The sequence below is a fragment of the Coenobita brevimanus genome, chromosome 39, assembly GCF_032717465.1.
Source record: "Coenobita brevimanus isolate Jiangsu-jjx chromosome 39, ASM3271746v2, whole genome shotgun sequence".
NCBI classification, from domain to species: domain Eukaryota; kingdom Metazoa; phylum Arthropoda; class Malacostraca; order Decapoda; family Coenobitidae; genus Coenobita; species Coenobita brevimanus.
Genome location: NC_136992.1, coordinates 26,949,687 through 26,974,054, shown reverse-complemented (window position 1 = coordinate 26,974,054; position 24,368 = coordinate 26,949,687). Strand labels below are relative to the sequence as shown.

Here is a 24,368-nt window from a genome sequence, read left to right as displayed (position 1 = left end):
GTGAGGTGAGTCCCAGCAAAGGAAACACACACACACACAGAGGGTACACTCGCTGTTCCAAGTATGTCCCCGTGTACTCTGAGGCTATTTTTTCAGTGAGCCAGGATAAAAGCCCCCTCCTCCAGGAAGAAGAAGTGCATCACCCATGCCATGAAGATGCAAGTCATTAGGAAGAAGGAGAATGGGAAGGGTAACACAGCCATTAGCATGGAACTAGGCTTAGCAGAATCACCTGTGCGAACTATACGGGCTAACAGGGAGGCCATAAAGAAGACTGTGAAGACATATGGGACGGCAGCATTGGATGGGAAAAGCAGGCTGACCAACCAGGCTATAATTCTTATGGAGCGGTACTTGGCTACATTTATCCTGAGGAAGGAGAAGGAAGGAATTCCACTGAACGGTCGCTACATCAGGGACCAGGCCAAGATTTTCTACAAAGCTGCAGCTCTGAAGCTTGCTGTAATGAAACCATTTAAGCCCTCCATGGGATGGCTTTGCTGCTTTCTGAAGAGGAAGGAGCTACATCACATTCGCCTCATGGGGGAGAGTGTATCAGCGGATGAAATGGCAGCCTGAGATTATCCAGCCATCCTAAAGGCGATAATCGACGAGGGCGGCTACAGCTGGGACCAAATTTATAACACTGATGAAACAGTCCTAAACTTCAAGGCTATGCTGAAGTGTACTCATATTAGTAAGCACCAGCGCAACGCCTGGGGCAGAAAAATCGACAAGAGCAGGATAACAGTCATGTTTGCCGTGAACTTATCAGGTTCACGCAAGATGCGGCCTGTTGTGGTGAATATCGCAGCACACCCCAGATGTTACAAGAATCTGCATTGCATGAATGACAGCAGGGTATACTGGTACAGCAACCCCAATGGTTGGATGACGAGTAGCATCATTTCCGAGTGGCTGTTGCGGCAATTTATCCCTGATGCCAAGGCAAAATCCCAGGAACTTGGCATTCCCTTCAAAGTGCTTCTCATCCTTGATAATGCCCCAGGTCATCCAACCTGGCTAGCAGACCTCAGCAAGGAATGCAAGATCATTTTTCTGCCCCCAAGAATGATCTCTCTCATCCAACCGTTAGACAAGGAGTTGATTGCAACGGTCAAGCAGCTATACCACCAACGCCTCTAAGATCACCTCCGCAGCAAGACCGACAGCTGTGAGGAACTGTAGGCAATTCTTGACTTGAACACAGGAGTGATGTCATGGGCGCCGAGGATGGTTTGGACTCGTCACCCGCTTCATCCTCACCACGCACAGCACCCGCACAACCAACTTCAACTCCTGAGAAGACTATTATGGCTTTTTGGCGGTCATTCAACCTCAAGGATGCTATCACTCTCTTGTTGTCCTCTTGAGCAGATATAACCACTGCAACAATTAACCATGCTTCGTGCCTCCTCATACCGCACCTGTGTGAAATGGCACCGGGAAGCGGCTTTCAGTCCCTGGTCGCTGCCGAGGCAGCCACTATCACAAGTGCACACGCTGTGCCCGGCTTTCAGGCTGTCTCGCTGGAGGAGATCTGGGGTTTACATTCAGCGGCAGCAGCAAAGCAGGATCCCCAGGAAATCGTGCAGCGAGTGGACGAGGCCGACGCAGAGCAGGAGATTGCAGTAGAAAAGCCAGCAACACCAGTGATGGAGAGTGAAGATTTGTCCATGATGGAGATCAGCCGGGTACTGTGTGCCCTTGATAAAGTCAAGGAATAACTCAAGGACATCGAATGCTCTCAGTTGTGAGTGGAGGAGGTGATGTCTTCACTGGACAAAACCTTTCGTTACTACACTGACAAGTACAACCAGGAAGTAAACAGACGGAAGCAAACACTCATCACCCGTTACCTTCAGCTTGAACAAAATGAGGAATCACTCCCTTCAACATCTGAAGAGCCATATCCTGAGGAGGATCAGGAGACTGATTCGATGTCTGAGGCGTCAGAAATAGACTTTGAAGGGTTTATGAACGAAATGAGTGCATTAACTAGTGAAAGTGTCGAAAGTGCTGGTGACGAAAGTGGTGAGAAAGGTGGTGTGTGGGGTGATGTGGTGGGTGATGCAGGAGATGTACGCTAGGTGCCTCATCCTGCCTCGGATCCACTTCTTAGCTCCATCACGCCTGTTGTCCTCTTGGGTAAAGGTGAGCAGCCATATTCTTGTTGGTTTAGTTAAGCCATATCCTTGTTGATTTACCTAGTAAAGCCATAATCTTGTTGGTTTACTTTATCTTAGGTAATATGTCTTAGATAGTTTCCCTGTATAGAACAATACTTAGGTCTGAAAGGCATCTCAAGGGTTGCCCATGAAGGGGGGTTCCGCCCATATGTAATTTTTCCCATAAGTTTATGTATTCACAGTAAGCGAATTCCTAGTACGCGACGTCCCCTACCGCCCATATACTCACGTACTAGGGGGATGTACTGTACTTCTATTTTTTCAATGGGACTGAACCTTTATTTAGACCACCCACAAATCCTATCAGTATGGTATGTTTGCTCTAACTTGATGAAGATCCCTAACCCATTTTAGCTCAGTTGATGGCCATGTGATATCACATTGGAGGCTCACTCACTCCTTCCTCATAACCAAGATTCTTCAAATTTCAAGCAACTACAATGTACTACTGTATTCAAGTTCTGGGAATGGTCTGCATCACTTGAACAACTTTTCCATAAATTTCAGTAGCCTTTCAGTGAATATTACTGTCCACTGCCACAGTCACATCCCTCAATACACAGATAAACTTTTAAATAAAGCATTTTCTCAGTTTTCATTATCATATCGTTTCTCATACAGGAACACCTTCCACATCATCACCTCCCAGTTGGACTGCGCGCACCATCTTTTCATGGCACTATCACACTGCGTGCACTGCCAAGCAATTTATCTCCATGTGCTTTGCAGTGTCAATCATTTGTTCCTTAGCATCAAGGTGACAGAGAATCTCTTTTTCTTGCGAGACAAAGGCACATGATGAGGCCTCTCACTACCATCACTGGCAAGCAAGACAGATGGCCAGGAAGCCATACCACATAAAGAGGCTGAAAATGTTGCATAGAATTAGGATTGCGCTGGATTTATATGTGTGCAAAAGAGCCAGGGGTCAAGGTCAGCTGGCAGATACAATGAGGAAAGGAAGTGGGAGGAGGACACAGAATGCATATGCACAACAGCCATGTTGGCATGCAACACCATGTGGAACCTTCAAATGTCATAATGGATAGGAGTCAACTTCCGGGATTTTCCTGCACAAACACCCCCCCCCCCCCACTTACTGAGGCATGTCATGGTTAATCCTCCCATGCAAAATATGTTCAGCATGTCAGGCCACTGCAAACTGAGGGTCCACTACATATGCTGTTTGTTTTCTTTATTCAACAATTCTTTAAAGTGTTCTCTCCATTTACTACCTCTTCTCTCTTCTCTATTGTTTTGCCAGTTTTATCTTTCACTCCACTGCTTCCCTTATCACTCTTTTACTTTCTTCATCTCCATCCAATAGAATCGTACATTATCTCCACTTTACACTCAAATTTCTTTCATGCTCCCCATCCTTTCTTTTCTTACTTTTTTCTTACTAGTCATTTCATCTCCCTCCTCTTCTCTGCTTATAACTCTCTCTTCCATCTCCTAATCATCCACTCCTCTACTTCCCATCCAGTCATAATAAGCTTCTTTTTCTCTGTCAAAACTCTTATTCCACCATGCTGTTCCCTGCACCCCTTTATGTCTCCTCTCCATCCCTCATATTGCCTCATAAGTTGCACAGAGTTCTTCTGTGAATATTTTACATATGTATTCCACCTCCTCTACTTGTTCCAAACTGTATCTACTCCAAGCCTCCTTTTTATCTCTCTTGTATCCCACCCTTTTTCCATCCTACTGCTGCTTTTCCACTCTCCTCACAGGAGCTGCTTCCTCCTGTCTTTCTCTTCTGTTCACCAAACACTTCTGCATCTCTATCTTGGACACTAGTATGAAGTGATCAGACAGTCCACTCCCCTAACCTCTACACACACTTGTACCCAACACAGATCTCATTTGCTCATCCACATACACATAATCTTTCAATGCCTTCCATTCATCACAACTCACCATCCAACCTCCTTATCACTCACAATGTAAACCTGTGGATCATTTTGAACATTAGGAACATATATATTATTACCAATCCCTTCACTGCACAAATGTCCACCAGAGCACTACCATTCCCATCTACTTCAGCAGATATACCTAACTCATCAACCATCCCATCTACCCTGACATTCAACACATTTCCTTTCATATCTCTAATAAAAGCCATTCGCTCATTTCAGACTTTTCCACATTTGCTTCCTTTTTCATCTAAAACTCATCTTTCACTCATCACCTGGTCCTCCGTTGGGGCATATGCACAAACTATCACATGTTTGTAGTCACTGTTTCACTTTTACCAGTAGAATCTGAGACCCAACTGATCTAAAATCCCTTATATTCTCCTTCTCTCTCCTACATGCAGCAATTCATACACCCTCCATTGTCCTCTCATCTACATCTACTCCTGCACATACACCCAATCCAAGATCCTTCTCCTCACACACTCATCTCCTTATTTGGTCTCAGCCAGCCCACACGTCATTTTTTTGCATACTCTAGCACCTGCACCATCTCCCTTTCTTTCACCTCATCATTCACTCCTTCCACAATCCAAGTCACCATCCCTATCATTCCCTTTTCACATTCTTGTCCGGTCCAAGATTGTCAGCTGTTTCCACCTGCATCCATGGCAGACTGTTAAACTCCATTTTAAATTAATATTACACTCAGCCACGGCTTGCAACCTTCCACACCTGCTCATAATTCCTCATTTTATTTCCATGACCTGTAGTTATAGCTTCCTTTTGATAAGGTACACCATGAGCAAAAGTAAACTACAAAATTATATTCAGAAAACATAAATGAACACTACCTGTACTTGATTAGACATATGATAATATTTAAAATTTCTGTTCCTTGTCTTGTTTTATAATGGTATGGGTTAAGAATACAGTAATTCACACTTTCATACATCCTTCTTGATACAGAAGTGCGGACACAAGGCTGGGACTGTCCACGAACTATGACCCTGCAAATCATCCCCTAGAGTATGGTGTCATCTACACCACATCCGGGCCTGTAGCAGCTGGTACACTTCTGGCAGGTAAGTTCCATAACCTGTGTGGAATTTTCAAACATACTTATGATTGATTCTCTGCTTAACTTTCCCTCCTGGAACTTCAAAGTTAACCTGTCTCAGTAGCCTTTTAAATTTTAAGACAAACAATTTTGTTCCAAATAAGAAAATTCTCTTGTACAAAACGGGGCCATCAAGTTTATCCTAATCTGAACAAAATCAAGAGACAGCAAGGATAAATGCCCTTGGGCTCAATGGGTAACAGCCCAATCTCACCTCCGAATCTGCTATACCCTGTAATTGCCCTAACCCTTTGAATACAATCATGTCCTATTTTATCTTGTTATCTCCCAACATTCACCTCTGAAGAGACTTAGAACTGAAGGGGCTTGATACAGCATTCATTTATCTCTTCAGCACAAGATGTTATCTCTTCTGCACAAGATGTTTTCCCAGAGCTGAATAAAATCATGTAGCAAGAACGAATCACTAAAACATGTCACAGGGTTGAAAGTGGTTAAATGACCTGCTGTGTCCCCTGTATCACTCCTCTCTGCCCTGTGATGCTGCTGAACTCAGCATAATCTCATCATGAACCTAACTTGAACAATTAGGGACATGAATTCTAATACCGTAATCCACTGCATCTACTTCATAATTTATGTACTGTAATGTCAGTTGCTTTCCTACCAGATGTATTATGTCAATTCTCCTCACCATCATCATTATCTCCCAAACTATTTTCCTTCCAGTGAATCCCCAGACAGGGGATGGTCATGATAAGCACTTCCAGGCTACCTTATCCTCACACACCTTTCTCACTCTCAAACACTCCTCTTCCTCTTTCTTCTTTTCATTACTGTTGTTCCACTCTCTTCTTCCAAACCACATAACAGGTTTCCTATATCAACACAGCCAAGCTATGTCGCTTTCACACACTTTCTTTTTCTTCCATTTCATTATGTCCATAAATTTCACTTTTTTTTTTTTTTTTTACACCTTCCATCCTCCCCATGCCTGTAGCTGTTTTAAGAAAAGTCATTTCAGCAGCCTGATACCTAGACAGCATTGTCCCTAACCACCAATAATTCACCTCCATATAGGAGTGTAGTAGTAGGTGGTGGCCACTATCATCCACTCATGATGTACTGCTGTCTACTTCTTCCATCATCTTAATCATTCTATTTGTGTGTCTTGTCCTTCTCTCTTCTTACTTTTCTCTTTTCTTCCTGTCACTTTTTATTAATCTTCTTTCCACTTCAGATAGCTCTATAATGACTGACAAGTCAAATGATTTCCTGTAACCCAGGAAACCATTCAAAATGCCGAGTGGTAACAATATGTACCAGACCCGGGGTCAAGTGGACTCCACTATAGTGCCTCTGTTAACTGGGTAAAGAGATGCAAATGTGGCAACCACCCAGGAAGCAAACCTCCACACTTTTCCCCCACCACACCAACCGCAGGAGAACATTGGTTCATTGCGTGGGACAACCCTGCAGGGGCAGCTGCTTGCCTGTGGTTGATGGGTCTGCTCAGCCAGACAGACTGGGGTTGATCAACAAGTGCTGGCAGTAAGACACTCATGCAGGGCTTTGCTAACCTCCACGATAACTCTAATACCCTTCAAAATACAACAAAGCTCTCCACTTATTCTTCCCTGAAGTGATCTCATCTTAACTTCAACCTCCATTTTGCCATGTTTACACAGCACAGCTCTCAGACACTTAAACTATCAACCTCCTCAAGTATTTCACCTCCCATTAGTACCTGCCAATCCACTGTGTTCCTTCTTTCTACCCTATACTGCCTGCCAAAACCTACTGTCATACTCTCTCCTTCACATATCATTATCTTACTTTTCTCATATTCACTTTTGATGTTCTTCTCATGTAAACATGCATACTGTTAAACTCATTCACTACCTTCTGCAAGTTACTCTCACTTACTACCATCAAAACAATATCATCAGCATACAAGCAGGTTACAAGATTCTAGTTACTGCCATTCAGCTTCAGTTTTGCTCCTATAACCGCACTCCTCATTTTCAGCTCTTTCACTACTCCATCCACATACGCAGTAAACAAACAGGGTGACATAACACATATCTGTCTTACACCTACATTAATATGAAAAGGATCACTAAGTTCCTTCCCCATACTGACATATGCTCTTCTACCCCTGTGAAAGGATTCGGCTGCCCTCAACAAATTCCCTCCTATTATACATGCCTAATACACTCCAAAATCCTTCCCAATTCACCCTATCTTCAACTTTCAAGTCCGTAAATGTAACATACAGATTCTTATTCTTTATAATGTACTTTCCACTACAGACCTCACTGTAAATATCTGGTTTACACATCCCCTACCATATGTAAGTCCACCCTGTTCCTCACCTATGTTCTTTTATGCTATGCACCTTCTCTATACGCACCCTACCATAGACTTTTCCTGGTATACTCGGTAAACTAATCCCTCAGTGATTCTTAAACTCTTCCTTACTTCCTTTTCCTTTATATAATGGAACTATTATTGCTTTCTCCACTCTTCTGGAACTTTCCCTGTCTCCCATGCCAGTCTATACTGTACATACCATACTTTATACTGACAACTTCACTACCACCATATTTCAACATTTCTCCACTAGTGCCATCCACTCCTGGTGCCTTGTGTAACTAGCTAATTAATTTCTTTAAGTATTTCCCCTCTGCTGACTGGTCACTATTCCACTGGTCTACCACCATCCTTACCCATGCCCCAACAAGTAATACCTGCTTCTTGTCTGCCGCTTCCAGAGATATTACATACCGCTCCATGACTTAACTGTTCATTATCTACCAGCATCCTACCATTCTTACTCTGAAGTATACCCCTACCCTTCCTTTCACCTTCAATCTTCCAGCTTCCATAGCAGTCTCACAGTATTGCTTTGTATTAATCTTGTACCAATCATTTACCTTCCTTCTGTACTCATCATCCACTTGTTTTCTGGCTTCTTTTGTCATCCATTTTACTCTGTTTCAAACTCTCATATTCTTGCTACCTTCTTTCTCTCACTTTCAGGGGTAAACTTCTCTGAAGCATCTTCTTCCAAGCCTCCATTTCCTCCTTCAGGCTACACCTACATCACTATTAAATCAAGCATTACCCCTTTTCTTACCTCTTTTCACAATATTCATACCACATACTGCATCTGTTGCTTTTACCATACCGTTCTTCACAACTTTCCACATTATCTCTATTTCTTTATTTTCATTTAGTTTCACAATCAAAATATCTTCTGCATGTCTCAACTTGAACCTGAATCTTTCAGCAAACTCACTTTCTCCAGGTTTGCTGAAATTACTTTCTTTTTCTACAATTTAATTTCTTTTGAACTTCCATTTATTTTTAATTCTGATCTTTGCCAGTACACCTGTACTGTAAAGTTATCTAAATCTGTTAATGATCCTCTAACTGCTTTTGTATCTATAACTGTCCTGTCTTTCATCTACTATTACACAGTCTGTAGCTGCCTGCTGCTCATTTTCATCTTCCCCTTCCCTGTCAAGTATATCTGTGAATCAACTTGTGCTCAAAATATGCAATAGCTAATAACAGTGATCTTTCATATACTTCTAATAAAAACTTGCTGTTCCTACTCTTTCCCACCACACCCCACTTTCCTACAACATTTTATACATCCTCATCCCTTACTCTACTATTCATGTCACCCAACACAGTGGCTGCATTTCTTTTCTTTCTTTTATCCATTCATGCAGCTGCTCCCAAGTCTTTCTATTCTCTTCCAACCCCTGCCCTCTTTCTTTGTTTACAGGTGCATATACACACATAAATGTTCGTTTCATTTCATTTTCAAAGGTTCCAACATGCTTGCATGTGACCTTGGCCACCTAATGGCAGCTCTCCATGCTGCTCGATTTCTGGCAGCCTCCCTATTCAGTCCCTTATCCCTGAGGTCACACTCAATTACCTCAATGACCTCATTCCAGGCCTTTTTCAGTCTACCTCTCACAACTCTACCCCTAACATTAACACTTCTCACTTTCTGCATCCACTTATCATCCCCCATCCTCTCCACATGCCCAAACCACATCATACGACCTCTCCTCATCACAACAGCAATACACTCCAGTCCCATCCTACCTCTCAACTCTTCCATTGTAAACCTAACCCCTGCAGGCCTCGCAGTCAGGGATGCACTGCAAATTCACCTAATCACTGCCATTTCTGTACATCTGAGCCTGCGAATATCCTTTTCTCTTACTGCCCAAGTCTAACTACTATACAGCATTACCCTCCAAACACATGCTGCATACAAAGATCCCTTATCATGGAGAGAGAGCCCTCACAGTGTCAGAAGAGACAACAGCTCCCTGGACTTCTTCCAGACACTCCTCACTCTAGCCACAGAGCTAGCTTTAGCTCCACCTCCAGCACATAACATGTCTCCCAAATAACAAAAGTCTTCCACACACTCAAGAGACTCACCAGCAAGATCAATCCTTTCATGCCTGGGAATCTCCACATGCTCTCCCAGACACACCACACACATGAAATCAGATTATCTCACAGTTTACCTCTAATACCACTACATCTCTTATGCACCCACTTATCACAAACACTGCACAAGGAGGAATTACCACGCCCTTGTGGCATATCGCATACGGCAACTCTCCCTTTTCTTTGACAATATCGTCACCAGTCCCAGATACCAACAGCATTGCTTTATCTGCATTTTTCTTAGCTGGTGGTAGGTAGGGACACTCACCATCCAATCACTCAATGTGGTGCTGCTCTTGGATGTCTGCCCTTTCCTCTCTTCCTTCCATCCTCTTCTGTCCTTCTTTCCTTCATTCATTCCTGTTCCTTCTGTCTATGAGTGACATTACATTCCCTCTGCTGTCGTTTTTTCATTCTTTCCTCTTCCTTCTGCCTATGGGTAACTCTACAATGAGTGAGAAGCCAAATGGTTTCCTGTACACCAGGAAACCATTTACTATGCTGGGTGGTAACCATATAACCAAATTATGGCACCTGGTGGTTTAGGAGGTAATTAAGGGGCTCCAATCAGATTGAGCCTACGTAGGTTTATATTCAAGGGGTGGCTGGGGTTTATTGCTCAAGTAATGCCACTCAGGGTTAAGTGAGGCTGGTCACTCTCATCCTAATTGTCAGGACCAACTTGCCTAGCCCCAGGACCCTATGCTCCGCTTGGGGCAACATACAGTTGGATGATGGATGGATGGATACTCTTAAGCCATTGTGCCCCATACCATCTCTGCACTTCCTAAATCTTTCCTACGCTTCCCTTTCATTCGCTGCAATCAACACCAAATCAACAGCATACACCTCCCATGGAGTCCATTTCTGAGGTCACGTAAGAGGGCTTCAAGTACCATGAAAAACAACAAGGGGCTCAAAACTGACGCCTGGTGCACACCAACATTCACAGAAAACTCATCACTCAAATATCCAATCATCCTTACCTGGGTGCAAGCACCCACATACATGGCCATAATCACCCTAACCAGCCACTCCTCGATCCCAAGCTTTCTCATTGCCCACTTTACCACCTCTCTGGGGACTCTGTCAAAGGGCTTTTCCAAATCAACAAAAACAAAGTACAGTTCCCTTCTCTTTCCTATATATTCTTCCTGAAGCTGTTGAACAATGAAAATGGCATTAGTGGTCCCTTTACCAGGCATAAACACAAACTGCATCTCATCAATTTTTGCTCTTTCTCTAATCATACTTTCTAGAACTATCTCCATTTAACATCCCACACTAACTTCCTATCATTCCTCCTGACCAGGAAATAGTCTACCTGGCTGCTATTTCCCCCAGACTCATATATACAGTAGTCAACCTCCTCTCTCTTTTCCTAAAATGTGTGTTGCACACAATTATGTTCACTGCATCTCCAAACTCAAGTATCCTTTCCCCTTCCTCATTTCTTGTACCATATGCACATCCCCCATGTATTCCCTCATATCCTTGAGCTGCTCACCTACATGACCATTTAAGTCCCCTCCCAAAACTGCAGTCTCATCATCCCCCATACCACTTACTGCACGTATTAAGTCATCCCAAAATCTATTCTTCTCTACCTCATCCAAGCATGCCTGTGTAGCATATGCCGATATAAAAGCAAACATAATCCGACTGAACAAAATTTTTACTACTATTATCCTATCACTTACTCTCATAACATTCATGATATATTCCACCCATTTCTCCCCAACCAACACATCCACACCACCATATCCATCTGTCCTACCCTGCCAAAATAGTTTATAACTAGAATGGCACTCAGTAGAGTGCATACCTCCGCCATCAACATGCATGCAATACTCACAGAAAAATTTATGAAAATGTCGAAAAATGCCCTATCTCGCAATGTTAAAGAAAGCGAAAAAAAATTCTTGGATCTGCACCAAAATTTAATGGAGTCTATTCTGGGCCAAGGCCCATTCTTCTACCAAGTTTCGTGGAAATCCGTCCAGTAGTTTTGTGTAATCTTGCTCACAAACCAACCAACCAACAAACAGATGGGGGTGAAACAGAACCTCCTTGGCGGAGATAATAACAATCCCTTCCAGCAATCATTTTGGCTGATCCACCCCTATACCGGACTTCCGGCACACATCCCACATCCACCCATTTCCTACTCAATGTCTCAACCACTTCCCCCACTCTACCCCTCAAACTTCCCACATTCCACGACACCACACTTATCCCCCCGAGTGATTTAGCATGTGTACTTGTCTTTCTCTAATTATACCTTCTAAAACGGAGAGAGACCTCTCCATTACCTTCATTACCTGGTCTAAAAGCTTTATGTCTCTATAATTTCCTCTTTCCAGGCATCATCCTTCCCTGTGTACATTTACAATTACACTCTTCAGCCAATCATCTGGGACAACAAACTCGTATATAATCGTATTTATCTAGTCAGTAACAAACCCCATTTGTCTATCTCGATCTTGCACTCACACCACACACGCCTTGCATCAACACACTTATATGGTTTCACAAACTTTTTCATTCTCTTTTATAAAATCAAAGAAACCCCTTCCTTCTGCTTATCTTTACATTCCCCCCACCCCCCAAACATGATCATAATGACTATTCTCCTCCTCCGCTCCATGTATCAGTGTCACCAACACCAAACTCCACTGCCTTATACAGTAAATGAGTTCCATTCACTTCACATCATCCAATCTTTCCTCTCTCAATTCTTTAATAACGCAAACCTCCCTACTCATTTATTCCATTCTCTGCATGGGACGGCCCTGCAGGGTCAGTTGCTTGCTTGTGGTTGATAGGTCTTCTCAATCAGGCTGAAGTAGCACAACAACATTAAATGCCTCCACTCTTATTACACTGTACTGTCTCTCATTCACTGGGATGGCCCCTCTGCCACCTTTTCTTTTTTCACCTCTTCATATCATAGAGAGACTGAGCAGAGAAACATACTAAGCCTCTTCCAGTTGAGAAAAATTGGACAGCAGAGTGCAATGAAAACTAAAATTGATGGAATAACAGACAACCTTACAACTCTAACTGTGGTGTTGGCTAAAAGTCTGATGTGGTAGTGAGTGATGCAGTTGTGGCATCCACATGGGAGCCAAACCTCCTGTTTCTCTACACCTCAATCTAGGAAGGGACCTGGTCCAACCCTGGTGAAGCACTGTCAACCACAAGGAGGTGTCAGATCTGTACTGGTGTATTATACTGTTCTAGGAGGTATGATTAGAGAAAGAGTGAATACTGATGAGATGCAGTTTAGGTTTATGCCAGGCAGGGGTACCACTGATGCCATATTCATTGTTCTACAGCTTCAGGAAAAATATATTGGGAAGAAAAGGGATTTGTATTTTGTTTATTTGGAAAAGGCCTTTGACAAAGTCCCAAGAGAGGTGGTGAAGTAGGCAATGAGAAAGTTTGGCTTGGAGGAGTGGCTGGTTAGGGTGGTTATGGCTATGTATGTGGGTGCTCGCACCCAGGTAAGAGTGAATGGAGATTTGAGTGATGAGTTTTCCGTGAACACTGGTGTGCATCAGGGGTCAGTTTTGAGTCCCATGTTGATTATCATGGTACGTGAAGCCCTCTCATGTGACTTCAGAAACGGACTCCTGTAGGAGATGTTGTATGCTGATGATTTGGTGTTGCATGCAGAGAACGAAAGGGAGGCAGAGGAAAGATTTAGGAAGTTGAGAGATGGTATGGGGCACAAGGGCTTAAGGGTAAATGCAGATAAAAGTGATGATATCTAGGGTTGGTGGCAGTACTGTCAAAGGCGTGGGCAGTAATTCCATCTTGTGTAGTGTTTGTGATAATTGGGTGCACAAGAGATGTAGTGGTATCAGAGGTAGACTGTGAGATAATGCTGATTTTATGTGTGTAGCGTGTTGGGGAGAGCAGGTGGAGATTGTCAGGCGTGAAAGGATTGAACTTGCTGGTGGGTCTCTTCAGTGTGTGTAAGTTTTTTTATTTGAGAGATATGTTGTGTGCTGGAGGTGGGGCTGGAGCTAGCTCTGTGGTTAGGGTGCGAAGTGGTTGGAAGAAGTTCAGGGAGCTGTTGCCTCTCCTGACATTGAGAGGGTTCTCCCTACATGCTAAGGGGTCTTTGTATGCAGCATTTGTTAGGAGTGTAATGTTGTATGGTAGTGAGACCTGGGCAGTAAAGAAGGAGGATATCTGCTCGCTCAGACATACAGAAATGACAATGATTATGTGGATGTGCAGTGCGTCCCGGCGTGCAAAGCCTGGGGGGACTGGGTTTACGATGGAAGAGTTGAGAGGTAGGATGGGACTGGAGTGTATTGGTGTTGTGATGAGGAGAGGTAGATTGAGATGGTTTGGGCATGTGGAGAGGATGGGGGATGATAATTGGGTGCAGAAGGTGAGAAGTGTTAATATTGGGGGTGGGGTTATGAGGGGCAGACCGAGAAAGACATGGGACGAGAGAAGTGTTAATATTGGGGATGGGGTTATGAGGGGTAGACCGAGAAAGACATGGGATAAGGTCATTAAGTGTGTGACCTCAGGGGTAAGGGACTGAACAGGGTGGCTGCAATAGATTGTGCAGCATGGAGAGTCGCCATTAGGTGACCAAGGCAGACGTATGCATGTTGGAGCCTTCAAAAATGAAAATGAAACAAAATCGCGTGTACTTTACTGTAGCTGTAAGGCAGCCCCACAGAAGCAGTTGCTTACCTGTAGTCAATGGTCTGCTTGACCAGACAGACAGGGATTAACATCATCATCACCCCTGGCTGTACAGGCAGTCCTTATTACAGGTCAAGAATGTATTCCACAATATAACAAACATTTTAAGACAGTTTTGTAAACTGGGGGAAAAGGTATATCAGCTTCATTTGTAGCCATGGAACATACTAGGCCATTTATCCATTATCTACTGTGTACTTAACCCCTGCAATCCAGGTGATGTTCATTTTTTCCCTGCTGCTACCAATGTCTTTATTTAACTTACAAAAAGGCCATTTATATTGCAGGGGTACATTATGGTTATGTCCAATCCCACTATTACACACAGACTTTCCTAAAACTCAATAAAACCATAAAGATAGAAAATATAAAATGAAAAAGATATTTCAGGCTCAATGGGTTAACTGCAAAAAATAATGTTGTAAAGGTAACTTCTAACGAAGACTTTTGTCCTGTAAGGTCATTTGTATTGTCCTACCAACAGGCATCATGGTGAGGGATCAAACATCACCCACTGTGCAGCAGGTTGTAGGTGAGACAGACTCTGAATACATGCCTACAGAGATGAAGCAGAAACGACTCAACCCCTTGCATACAGCCACACTTGCAGGTACTGTACATATCACTCTACTGCAGTTAGCCTTCTTTAAAGTATAGGCAATGTTATTGGAAGGTACAATAAGTCCAGGCTTCCTTCAGTCCAATATTCTTTGGAAGATCAGTCTTTTGCATACTGTACTTGAAAGGGGGAGGTTGTGCCTTTTATAAGAAACTGCAGATAAATACTGGATACATATACAGGATAAAGTAGGAAAAGGGAATCCAGAGACGGAATGAAATGAAGGAGTTGACTGAGAACAAGAGAGATGAAAAAATTATATTTGTAAACTTTCTGAGATCAGACAGAACCAACTTACATCTAACAGGTTGAGTGGAGATATACAGGAAGGGACCTTTATCCTGCTGTACACAGTCTGGTGATAGTAACAGTGATGAGGATGACTATGACAACAACAAAAATGATGACAACGACGATGATCATAAAGAAATCACAACGAAAATGCACTGAAGAAGACATGTGCCAAGGTTTGATTATAAAGAGAAAGGGTTTCTCTTGTAGAAATGTCAATCTCTGAATTCCCACACATTCATTCCCCCCTAATTTCCACTTCCAGGTGACCTTGGCCAGCAAGCAGTGATCCGGGCCCTAACCAGCACCACCAGCAGCAGCCAGAATGTGTATGGGCCAAGTGGAGAGTTCCTGGACAACACTGCTGCACCAAAGCTCTTTGCCCACGAGACGAACTACGGCGAGGTGCCCACATACCTTACACGAGCCGAGATTTTTGCTGGCATTGATGGTGAGGCTTTAAATTACTGTTAACACTTCCATAACTAACTTTCATTCAACATTATTTATATTTTCAGTAAATGCTACAGCCTATAAGACTGAACCTGGAATTCTGATGGTTCAACTGAATACTGATAACAGGCAAACTCCGGTTTAACGATGCAATTTGTTAAGTAAAAAACCACCGCTAGGCAGGGTATCGTAAATTGGGACTGATTTACCTTGTAAAATATAGGGATGTGTTTTTTAGCCCAGGGTTTCCCCCCCTCCCAACCAAGTTCTAAACCCACCCAAATGAGTCCAAAAACATTTACAGGCAATATAAGTGGCCTAACAGCTGTAAAAGAAACTAACCTAACCCCTAAAACTAGTGCTTGTCTTGCTTGTACCCAGTCAAGGTCACTGAAGAATGCAATCTCCAACTCATATTCAAGCTCGGTAAAGAAGCACAGCAGCACTGTAAATAATCCCACCATCAGACGGTCCCGGGACACTTATATAAACATCTGTTATGCATAATAATGATGTATGAATGATGCAAAATCGTTCAAGGTGCAAATTGTTGTGATAGAGAATTGTTGATGTTTTGAAGGGGAATTCTCTTGACTGGGAATGCAATCACTGATACGAACGGGATAGCCCTTTCAATGTCCCCTCTTTATGTCATTTTAGTTACTGTTGTGGTTGCTGAGCCCCTTTATTTAATCTTTCTTACTTTCCAACATTTATTTAGAAATTCCTTTGTATTTTCAAAGCGTTTTCCCTTCAACAGCCTGAATGTAAACACATGATTTATCTACGTCACAGTTTTCGTCACTGCAGGAAATATTTACTCTTTAAGACTTTCATAATTATCAATATTTATTCAAAATTATTATTATGTATTCCATGATAGGTTAGATGTTCAATGGTCAAACACAAAATGTTCTTTGTTGAGACACCTAGCTGTCCACACTGTTTTGTACCTCGTCTGATGGGTGAGAATCGTTACCCCATATGACAGTGTTCACTCCACCTATAACTAAAATACATTAATCAAAGTCTAAAAACAGTTTATAAATCATCCTAAACACAAAATTTAAGTCTAAAATATCATCAAAATTGGTTAAATCAAATCCCATCATTAAACAGGGGTTCAGCCATCTTAGGCAGGGTAGGGTGGTATTTCTACCCCCATCACTATTCTGGGGTATTGCATCTAGGGGTGCCGCAAATTGGGATTTGCATGTACTGTTCACTGGTAGGCGGGGATGCCCATCATTTACTCACTTCATGCAGTGGAACTTGAAGGTAACTCTACACTGACAGACCAAATGGCTTCCTGTATACAAAATGTTAGGCAGTATATACTGTGTGTATATACAGTAAACCCTTAATATAATGACCTAATTGGGGGGAGGGGTGGGTGGTTATATCCGACGGTCATTACTAACCGAGGGATTACTGACTTAAGGTCGCTATATCTGTGGAGTCGTTCGGTCCTACATGCGCAACCACAACCTACTCTATGATGTTTCACATGGAGAATTCAATGGTTTACGTAGTTTTACAGTACTGTACATGTACAGTAAATACCATCCTGTATGAAGTTGTACATAGAAATACAATGCCTATAATGTAATGTAGTACTGTTACAGTACACTTACCATGCCAGGGAATGCCAGGAAGTGCCAAGAAGTGATGCTGTAGTCACCACAGGAATAAGAGGAAGGCGGGGGAGGATTTCTGAAGAGGTTAGATGGTGGCCCCACACAGTACACCTGTACACCAGAGCACATGACACTGTACACACCAGAAATTTTTTTACTGTATCACTAGGGCACTATACTTAATTTTACACTTAATAATACAAGCTAAACACTTCAGAACAGTGATTACATTTCAGTACAGTACTATATACACCATATATACATTTTACATGACACACTATTCACTCACTCATCATCAGATTCAACGAATATCATTTCTGGTGGCTCTGGTGTCACTTGTGTCAAGGAGGGTGTGCTGGTACCAGAAACCTAAATAGTGAGGCGCACAGAGGACGTCAAAGCAACAGACACACTTGAGGTCTCTGACACAGTACGTTTCTTTTTTCCTGGAGGCAAGGAGACAGGCTTAAAGAAGTCTGAAATTTTCTGCTGGACTTGCCTGACCTGGTTTTGCCTCATAAGGTCCAGCCTAATCCATCTGCAGAGTTCATAATTCCCCCCCCAGAAAGCCACCAATGTCCTCTGTGACGGCCAAGAGTGTGTCTGTTGCATCGATGGCAGCAGAGAGCGATGGCCCACGTGGCCTCTCCTCTTCCTCCTCCGCAGGTGGTTCAGGTGTGGTCAGTTCCTGCACTATTTCCTCCTCTATCTGGTGGTGGTATCCAGGCACACCATCATCCTCGTCCAGCCACTCTTCCACCTCTTCTGCAGGAACAAAGCTTTGGCCAGCTGCAGCCAACATTTCGGCTGCCTTTGGTGGCTCAAACCCCTCGAAATCTGGCTTCTGGGCTGGAGTCTTGGTTTTTTTTTAGGAGGTTACACCATGCATTGCGGAGAACAGTCACTGGCACTTTCCTCCAACTCTCAGCCCAGTTCAGAACTGCATCCTTGATATTATATTTCTTGAAACTGTCAATTGCCTTCTTCCCCCTGGTGTCCACATACCCCTCCTCCTCCATCCCATCCTCTGTCACGACTAATCACTGGTCCAGGTAAATATTCTGACAATGCCTTTTCGCACTTTCTATCACCCCCTGGTCCATGGGCTGAAGTAGGGCAGTTGTTTTAGGAGGTAAAAATATTGCCCTTATTTTCCCATCCTTTGAACAAAATTTCACAGTAGAAGGGTGGGCTGGGGCATTGTCTTAGAGGAGCACAGCCTTAACATCCTCCTTACTGATGCCAAACAAGGCCTGGAGCTGCCAAACAGAGGGGTCAAAACCGTTATGAAACCAGGTCGTGATTATCTCCTGGGTAAACCAAGCAGAAGGGTTGCTGTGGTGCTCCGTAGGAAGCTTCTCCATTATATCTTTCAGAGCCCTTGGCTTCCTACTCTTACCCACAACGACTGGTTTCAGGCGGTGGGGCCCGTCGGTGTTTGCATACGCCAACACCAACATGCAGTCCTTCGCACTCTTCCTCCCCGGAGTGCTGCTGATTGTTTTGGAGGCCTGGTATTTTGGCGGAGTGACTTCAAAAAAAAGCCCAGTTTCATCAGCGTCATAGATTTGGTAGTCGTGGGGGCCCTCCTCCTTCAGCTGATAAAAGTGGCTTATGAAGGGATCCACTGCATTGGCGCTGGGGCTGAGAAGCTTCCCCGTTATTGCCTTCTTTACAATGCCGTGACGCCGCCTAAAGCGCCACACCCAGCCATCAATGCACTTGAAATTGTCGTAGCCTAGGTGACCCGAAAGCCTCTGCGCTGCATATTGAATGTTGACGCCACGAACAGGAACACCCTCTGCTCTTTCCTGCATGTACCACTTGTACACTGCCTTGTTGAGATTTTCCATGGGAAGTCGTCGCCTGCGGTACACTTCCTTCCCCTTCTTGCCGACTTCCACTGCTTTCATGGCCTCCTTCACTTTCTCCTTTCTCTTGATGAGGTCATGGACTGTTGTTTTCTTGAGGTCGTACTTATTCCGGAGTAGACTTCGTGTAGCCCCTTCCTTAAACTCCTTAATAATTTGAAACTTTTCAGTCAGGGAGAGAATCTTCCTCTTCCCCTTGCTTGAGGATGCAAGGCTCATTGATTCTGAAGTCATTCTTGCTGTTGGTTGGAAGTGTTCGTGGGTCATGTGTGGTACGACAGGTCATGCACGCAAGGGAGATAATTGACTGAAAATAATTACAATCTGGCAGCGCAACTGCCAGGGTCATATGCCGCCGGATGACAAAGTAGAAGGCACAGCAAAATAAAAAGTGTCTATTCAAAATAAAGTTAATATCTGTTAGTAGGAATAAAACACTAAAAATAATAAAAGAATAATTTATAAAATAATTACTTATAAAAGTGGAAGGAGGCCCGCCTCCTGAAGAAAACTAAAAACATCAGTAAAATCGTTAGAGGCCTCACCAAGCATCAAGGATAAACATTAGGCACCATCTGCTCCCCCATGCCTATGAAGGAACCTCTGACGCAGGCCCCCCAGACTCGGACACTCGACCAGCAAGTGACGGACAGTAAGGGGAACGAGGCAGTCATCACAGTACGGTTGAGTCTCAACCACACATGAGGAACTCATGTGTAAGCCGAGAATGCCCAATGCGAAGCCTAGCAAGAGCCACCTCCAGTCGCCGAGACATAGAGGGAAGAACCCTTGGCACAACCACTCTCTGAAAGATTTCTTTTAGTTTATTTTGAGACACACCATCCCAGTGTCTCTGCCAACACGTACGAATTGCATACCGCAAGTAAGGTGTTACATCAGAAACAGGTAGTGAGTAGTCAGCTGGGGGCTGTTGAGAAGACACAGCTTTAGCTAAAGTATCTGCCCTCTCATTGCCCACCACACCAACATGTGCAGGAACCCAACAGAAGTCTACACGGCGGCCACGGCGGCCAAGAAGAAAAAGCCACTCTAAAATTGATAAAACCAATGGATGGGATGCATTAAAAGACTCCAGTGCAGACAAAGCACTACGTGAGTCACTATAAATCACAAAAACGGATTGGCGGAGAGTAAAAATGATTTTAAGAGCATACAAAATTGCAGTCAGTTCTGCTGTATACACTGAAGTAACGCCAGGAAGGCTACCGCCCCTACTAAAGGAAGGGAAGACAACACCAAATCCTACTCCAGTATCAGTCTTAGACACGTCAGTATAGACGGGGACAGAACCCTCATGAATGGAGGCATGTTCTAAAAAGAGAGAGAGGGACACCTGAGAGGGAAGCGAGCCCTTTTTTCCAACAACGGACCTACAGAATGTCACGCGAGGGAGTAGCCAAGAACCCACCCTTGGGATCCAATGTGGACAAATTGCCAGTCTCGGGAGAGAGAGGGCTAGCATAACAGACCGGACCCTGTAACCAAATGGCTTTGGGAAATTGGGACGTTTCGTTTTCGTTTTTTAAAGGCTCCAACATGCTTGCATGTGTCGGCCTTGGTCACCTAATGGCGGCTCTCCATGCTGCACGATCCACTGCAGCCTCCCTGTTCAGTCCCTTAACCCTAAGGTCACACTTAATGACCTCATCCCATGTCTTTCTCGGTCTACCCCTCATAACCCCACCCCCAATATTAACACTTCTCACCTTCCTCACCCAACTATCATCCCCCATCCTCTCCACATGTCCAAACCACCTCAATCTACCTCTCCTCATCACAACACCAATACACTCCAGTCCCATCCTACCTCTCAACTCTTCCATTGTAAACCCAGCCCCTCCAGGCCTTGGACGCAGGGACGCACTGCACATCCACCTAATCATTGTCATTTCTGTACGTCTGAGCCGGCGAATGTCTCCCTCCTTCACTGCCCAGGTCTCATTGCCATACAGCATTACACTCCTAACACATGCTGCATACAAAGACCCCTTAGCACGTAGGGAGAGCCCCCTCAATGTCAGGAGAGGCAAGAGCTCCCTGAACTTCTTCCAACCACTTCTCACCCTAGCCACAGAGCTAGCTCCAGCCCCACCTCCAGCACACAACATGTCTCCTAAATAACAAAACTCTTCCACACACTCAAGAGATTCACCAGCAAGTTCAATTCTTTCACGTCTGACGATCTCCACCTGCTCACCCCGGCACGCCGTACACATAAAATCAGCATTATCTCGCAGTCTACCTCTGATACCATTACATCTCTTATGCACCCATTTATCACACACACCGCACAAGATGGAATTACTTCCCACGCCCTTGTGGCAAACTGCACATGGCCACTCTCCCTCGTCTTTGACAGTACCGCCACCAACCCTAGATATCATCACTTTTGTTTTATCTGCATTTACCCTTAAACCCTTTTGCCCCATACCATCTCTCCACTTCCTAAACTTTTCCTCCGCCTCCCTTTCATTCTCTGCAATCAACACCAAATCATCAGCATACAACAACTCCCACGGAGTCCGTTTCTAAAGTCACGTGAAAGGGCTTCAAGTACCATGATAAACAACATGGGACTCAAGACTGACCCCTGATGCACACCAACATTCACGGAAAACTCATCACTCAAATCTCCATTCACTCTCACCTGGGTGTGAGCACCCACATACATGGCCATAACCACCCTAACCAGCCACTCCTCCAAGCCAAGCTTTCTCATTGCCCACTTCACCACCTCTCTAGGGACTCTGTCAAAGGCCTTTTCCAAATCAACAAAAACAAAATAAAGATCCCTTCTCCTACCAATATATTTTTCCTGAAGCTGTCGAACAATGAATATGGCATCAGTGGTCCCCCTACCTGGCATAAACCCAAACTGCATCTCATCAATATTCACTCTTTCTCTAATCATACCTTCTAAAACTCTCTCCATTACCTTCATTATCTGATCTAAAAGCTTTATACCTCTATAATTCCCTCTTTCCAGGGCATCACCCTTCCCTTTATACACATTTACAATTACACTCTTCAGCCAATCATCTGGGACAACACACTCATAAATAATCCTATTTATCAGGTCAGTGACTAAACTCACCCCTATATCGCCTGAGGCCTTCAACATTTCGGCAGTCAACCCAGACACACCTGCTGCCTTCCCCACCCTCATCCTGCCTATTGCCTCACTCACAGTAGCAGTATCAATCAAAGGCCAAGGGCCAGACACTGGATCTGCTGGCTCCAAACCTTCCCTGTCCCAGTCAAACTCCTCATTCAACAACCGGTTATAATGCTCTCTCCATGCATCTTTAATATCCTCACTGTTCACCACTACCCTTCCTTCATCATTCTTCACACACTGCTCACCTATGATATCCCGATTATCCCTCTTCACCTGACCTGCCACCCTAAATATATTTTTCCTTTCCCCATGATTTAGGTTATCAAGTAATTGTCTCTGTGACTCAGACTTTGCCCTGTATACCTCTCTCCTAGCCCTATGCTTGGCAGCCAAATATTCCTCTTTGCTACCACCCTTCTTCCATTCCCGGAAAAGCCTTCTTTTCTCCTTAATTGCAGCTTCTACACCCTCATCCCACCACCAAGTTACTTTATGTCTTGGTGGTCCTCTTGTCCAGCCGCATGTTACATCAGTAACTCTCAAGAAATTGTTCTTGAGGACTCTGTACTGTTCATTAACGCCTCTGTCTACAGCTCCCTGTTCAGCCACCACTCTCCTCAACTCGCTATAGAAGGCATCCCTTACTACTTGGTTTTTCAGCTTCCATAGTTTCCTCCTAGGTACATAAGTCCACTTTTTCATTTGTTCTTTAAGCACCATATCACAAATCAATAGTTTGTGCTGCTGCACACACTCCTCACTTCCTATAACTTTAACATCCCTCACTAACCTCCTATCGGCCCTCCTAACCAGAAAATAATCTATCTGACTGCTATTTCCCCCAGACTCATACGTAATTAACCTACTGTCTCTTTTCCTAAAATATGTGTTGCACACAATCATGTCCGTTGCCTCCCCAAACTCGAGTATCCTTTCCCCTTCTGCATTCCTTAGACCATATGCACATCCCCCATGCACTCCTTCATAACCTTGGGCTGCTTCACCTACATGACCATTTAAGTCCCCTCCCAAAATCACTATCTCATCATCCCGCATACCACCCACTACACGTATTAAATCATCCCAAAATCTATCTTTCTCTGATTCATCCAATCCTGCCTGTGGAGCATATGCCGATATAATCACAGCTATCTTTCTTCCCAACAGAATTTTCACAACCAATATCCTATCGCTTACTCTCAAAACATTCATAACATATTCCACCCATTTCTCCGCAACCATCACACCAACACCTCCATATCCGTCTGTCCTCCCCTGCCAAAACAACTTATAGCAACAGTCCTTCCCAACAATCTTTCTGGCTGATCCACCCCTGTACCGGACTTCCTGCAAACACGCCACGTCCACCCACCTCCTACTGAATGCCTCAACGACTTCCCCTGCTCTTCCCCTCAAACTTCCCACATTCCATGAACCCACCCTCATCCCCATGGGTGATTTACTGTCCTCAGGCTTGCTTTGAAACCTTTTTTGTTTTGTCATCTTCAGTATTAATAAATGGGGACAGACACAGCACAGGTCCCACTCACCGCACAATCCCAGGTCCAGGCAATGGATCTGGGACCCCTAGCCCACCAGCTTACCAGTGGCTGTGGTAGTGGCCTCGGGGCACCCTGCCAGGACAGCTGCAGGGACACCCTCCAAGCGCGTCTTGGCACTGCAACTATCCCACCATTATACACCCACTGATAGGGCAGCCTCCTGGGACGCTACTCCCAGGTTCGGGCCCCTCTCTATTGGGCGGAAGCGGCAGCCTGGGAACCGCAATGCCCTGTACCCTCTAGCACAGGCCCGAGCCCCATCTCGCCCTGGACCCATGATCTATGCCGGCGGAACCCCCGCCACGCCTCCCCCCAGAAGTCCGCCACTAGGTAGCGGGGGCAAAGTTTTCTGGCCGCATGCCCTTGCTGGCGCCAACCCCTGTAACGTAGTGGG

The 24,368-nt window shown here is 44.3% G+C and overlaps 1 protein-coding gene across 1 annotated transcript in view; it reads left to right on the top strand.

Moving 5' to 3' along the window:
• LOC145396828 (uncharacterized) overlaps positions 1–24,368 on the top strand; it is a 111,746-nt gene that overhangs the window by 21,981 nt on the left and 65,397 nt on the right. Inside the window, exons 6-10 of the mRNA XM_080270113.1 lie at positions 601–1,091; positions 1,451–1,639; positions 5,078–5,193; positions 14,887–15,012; positions 15,578–15,763. Coding sequence (XP_080126239.1) covers positions 601–1,091; positions 1,451–1,639; positions 5,078–5,193; positions 14,887–15,012; positions 15,578–15,763 — 1,108 coding nt within the window. The remainder of the gene's footprint in view (positions 1–600; positions 1,092–1,450; positions 1,640–5,077; positions 5,194–14,886; positions 15,013–15,577; positions 15,764–24,368) is intronic.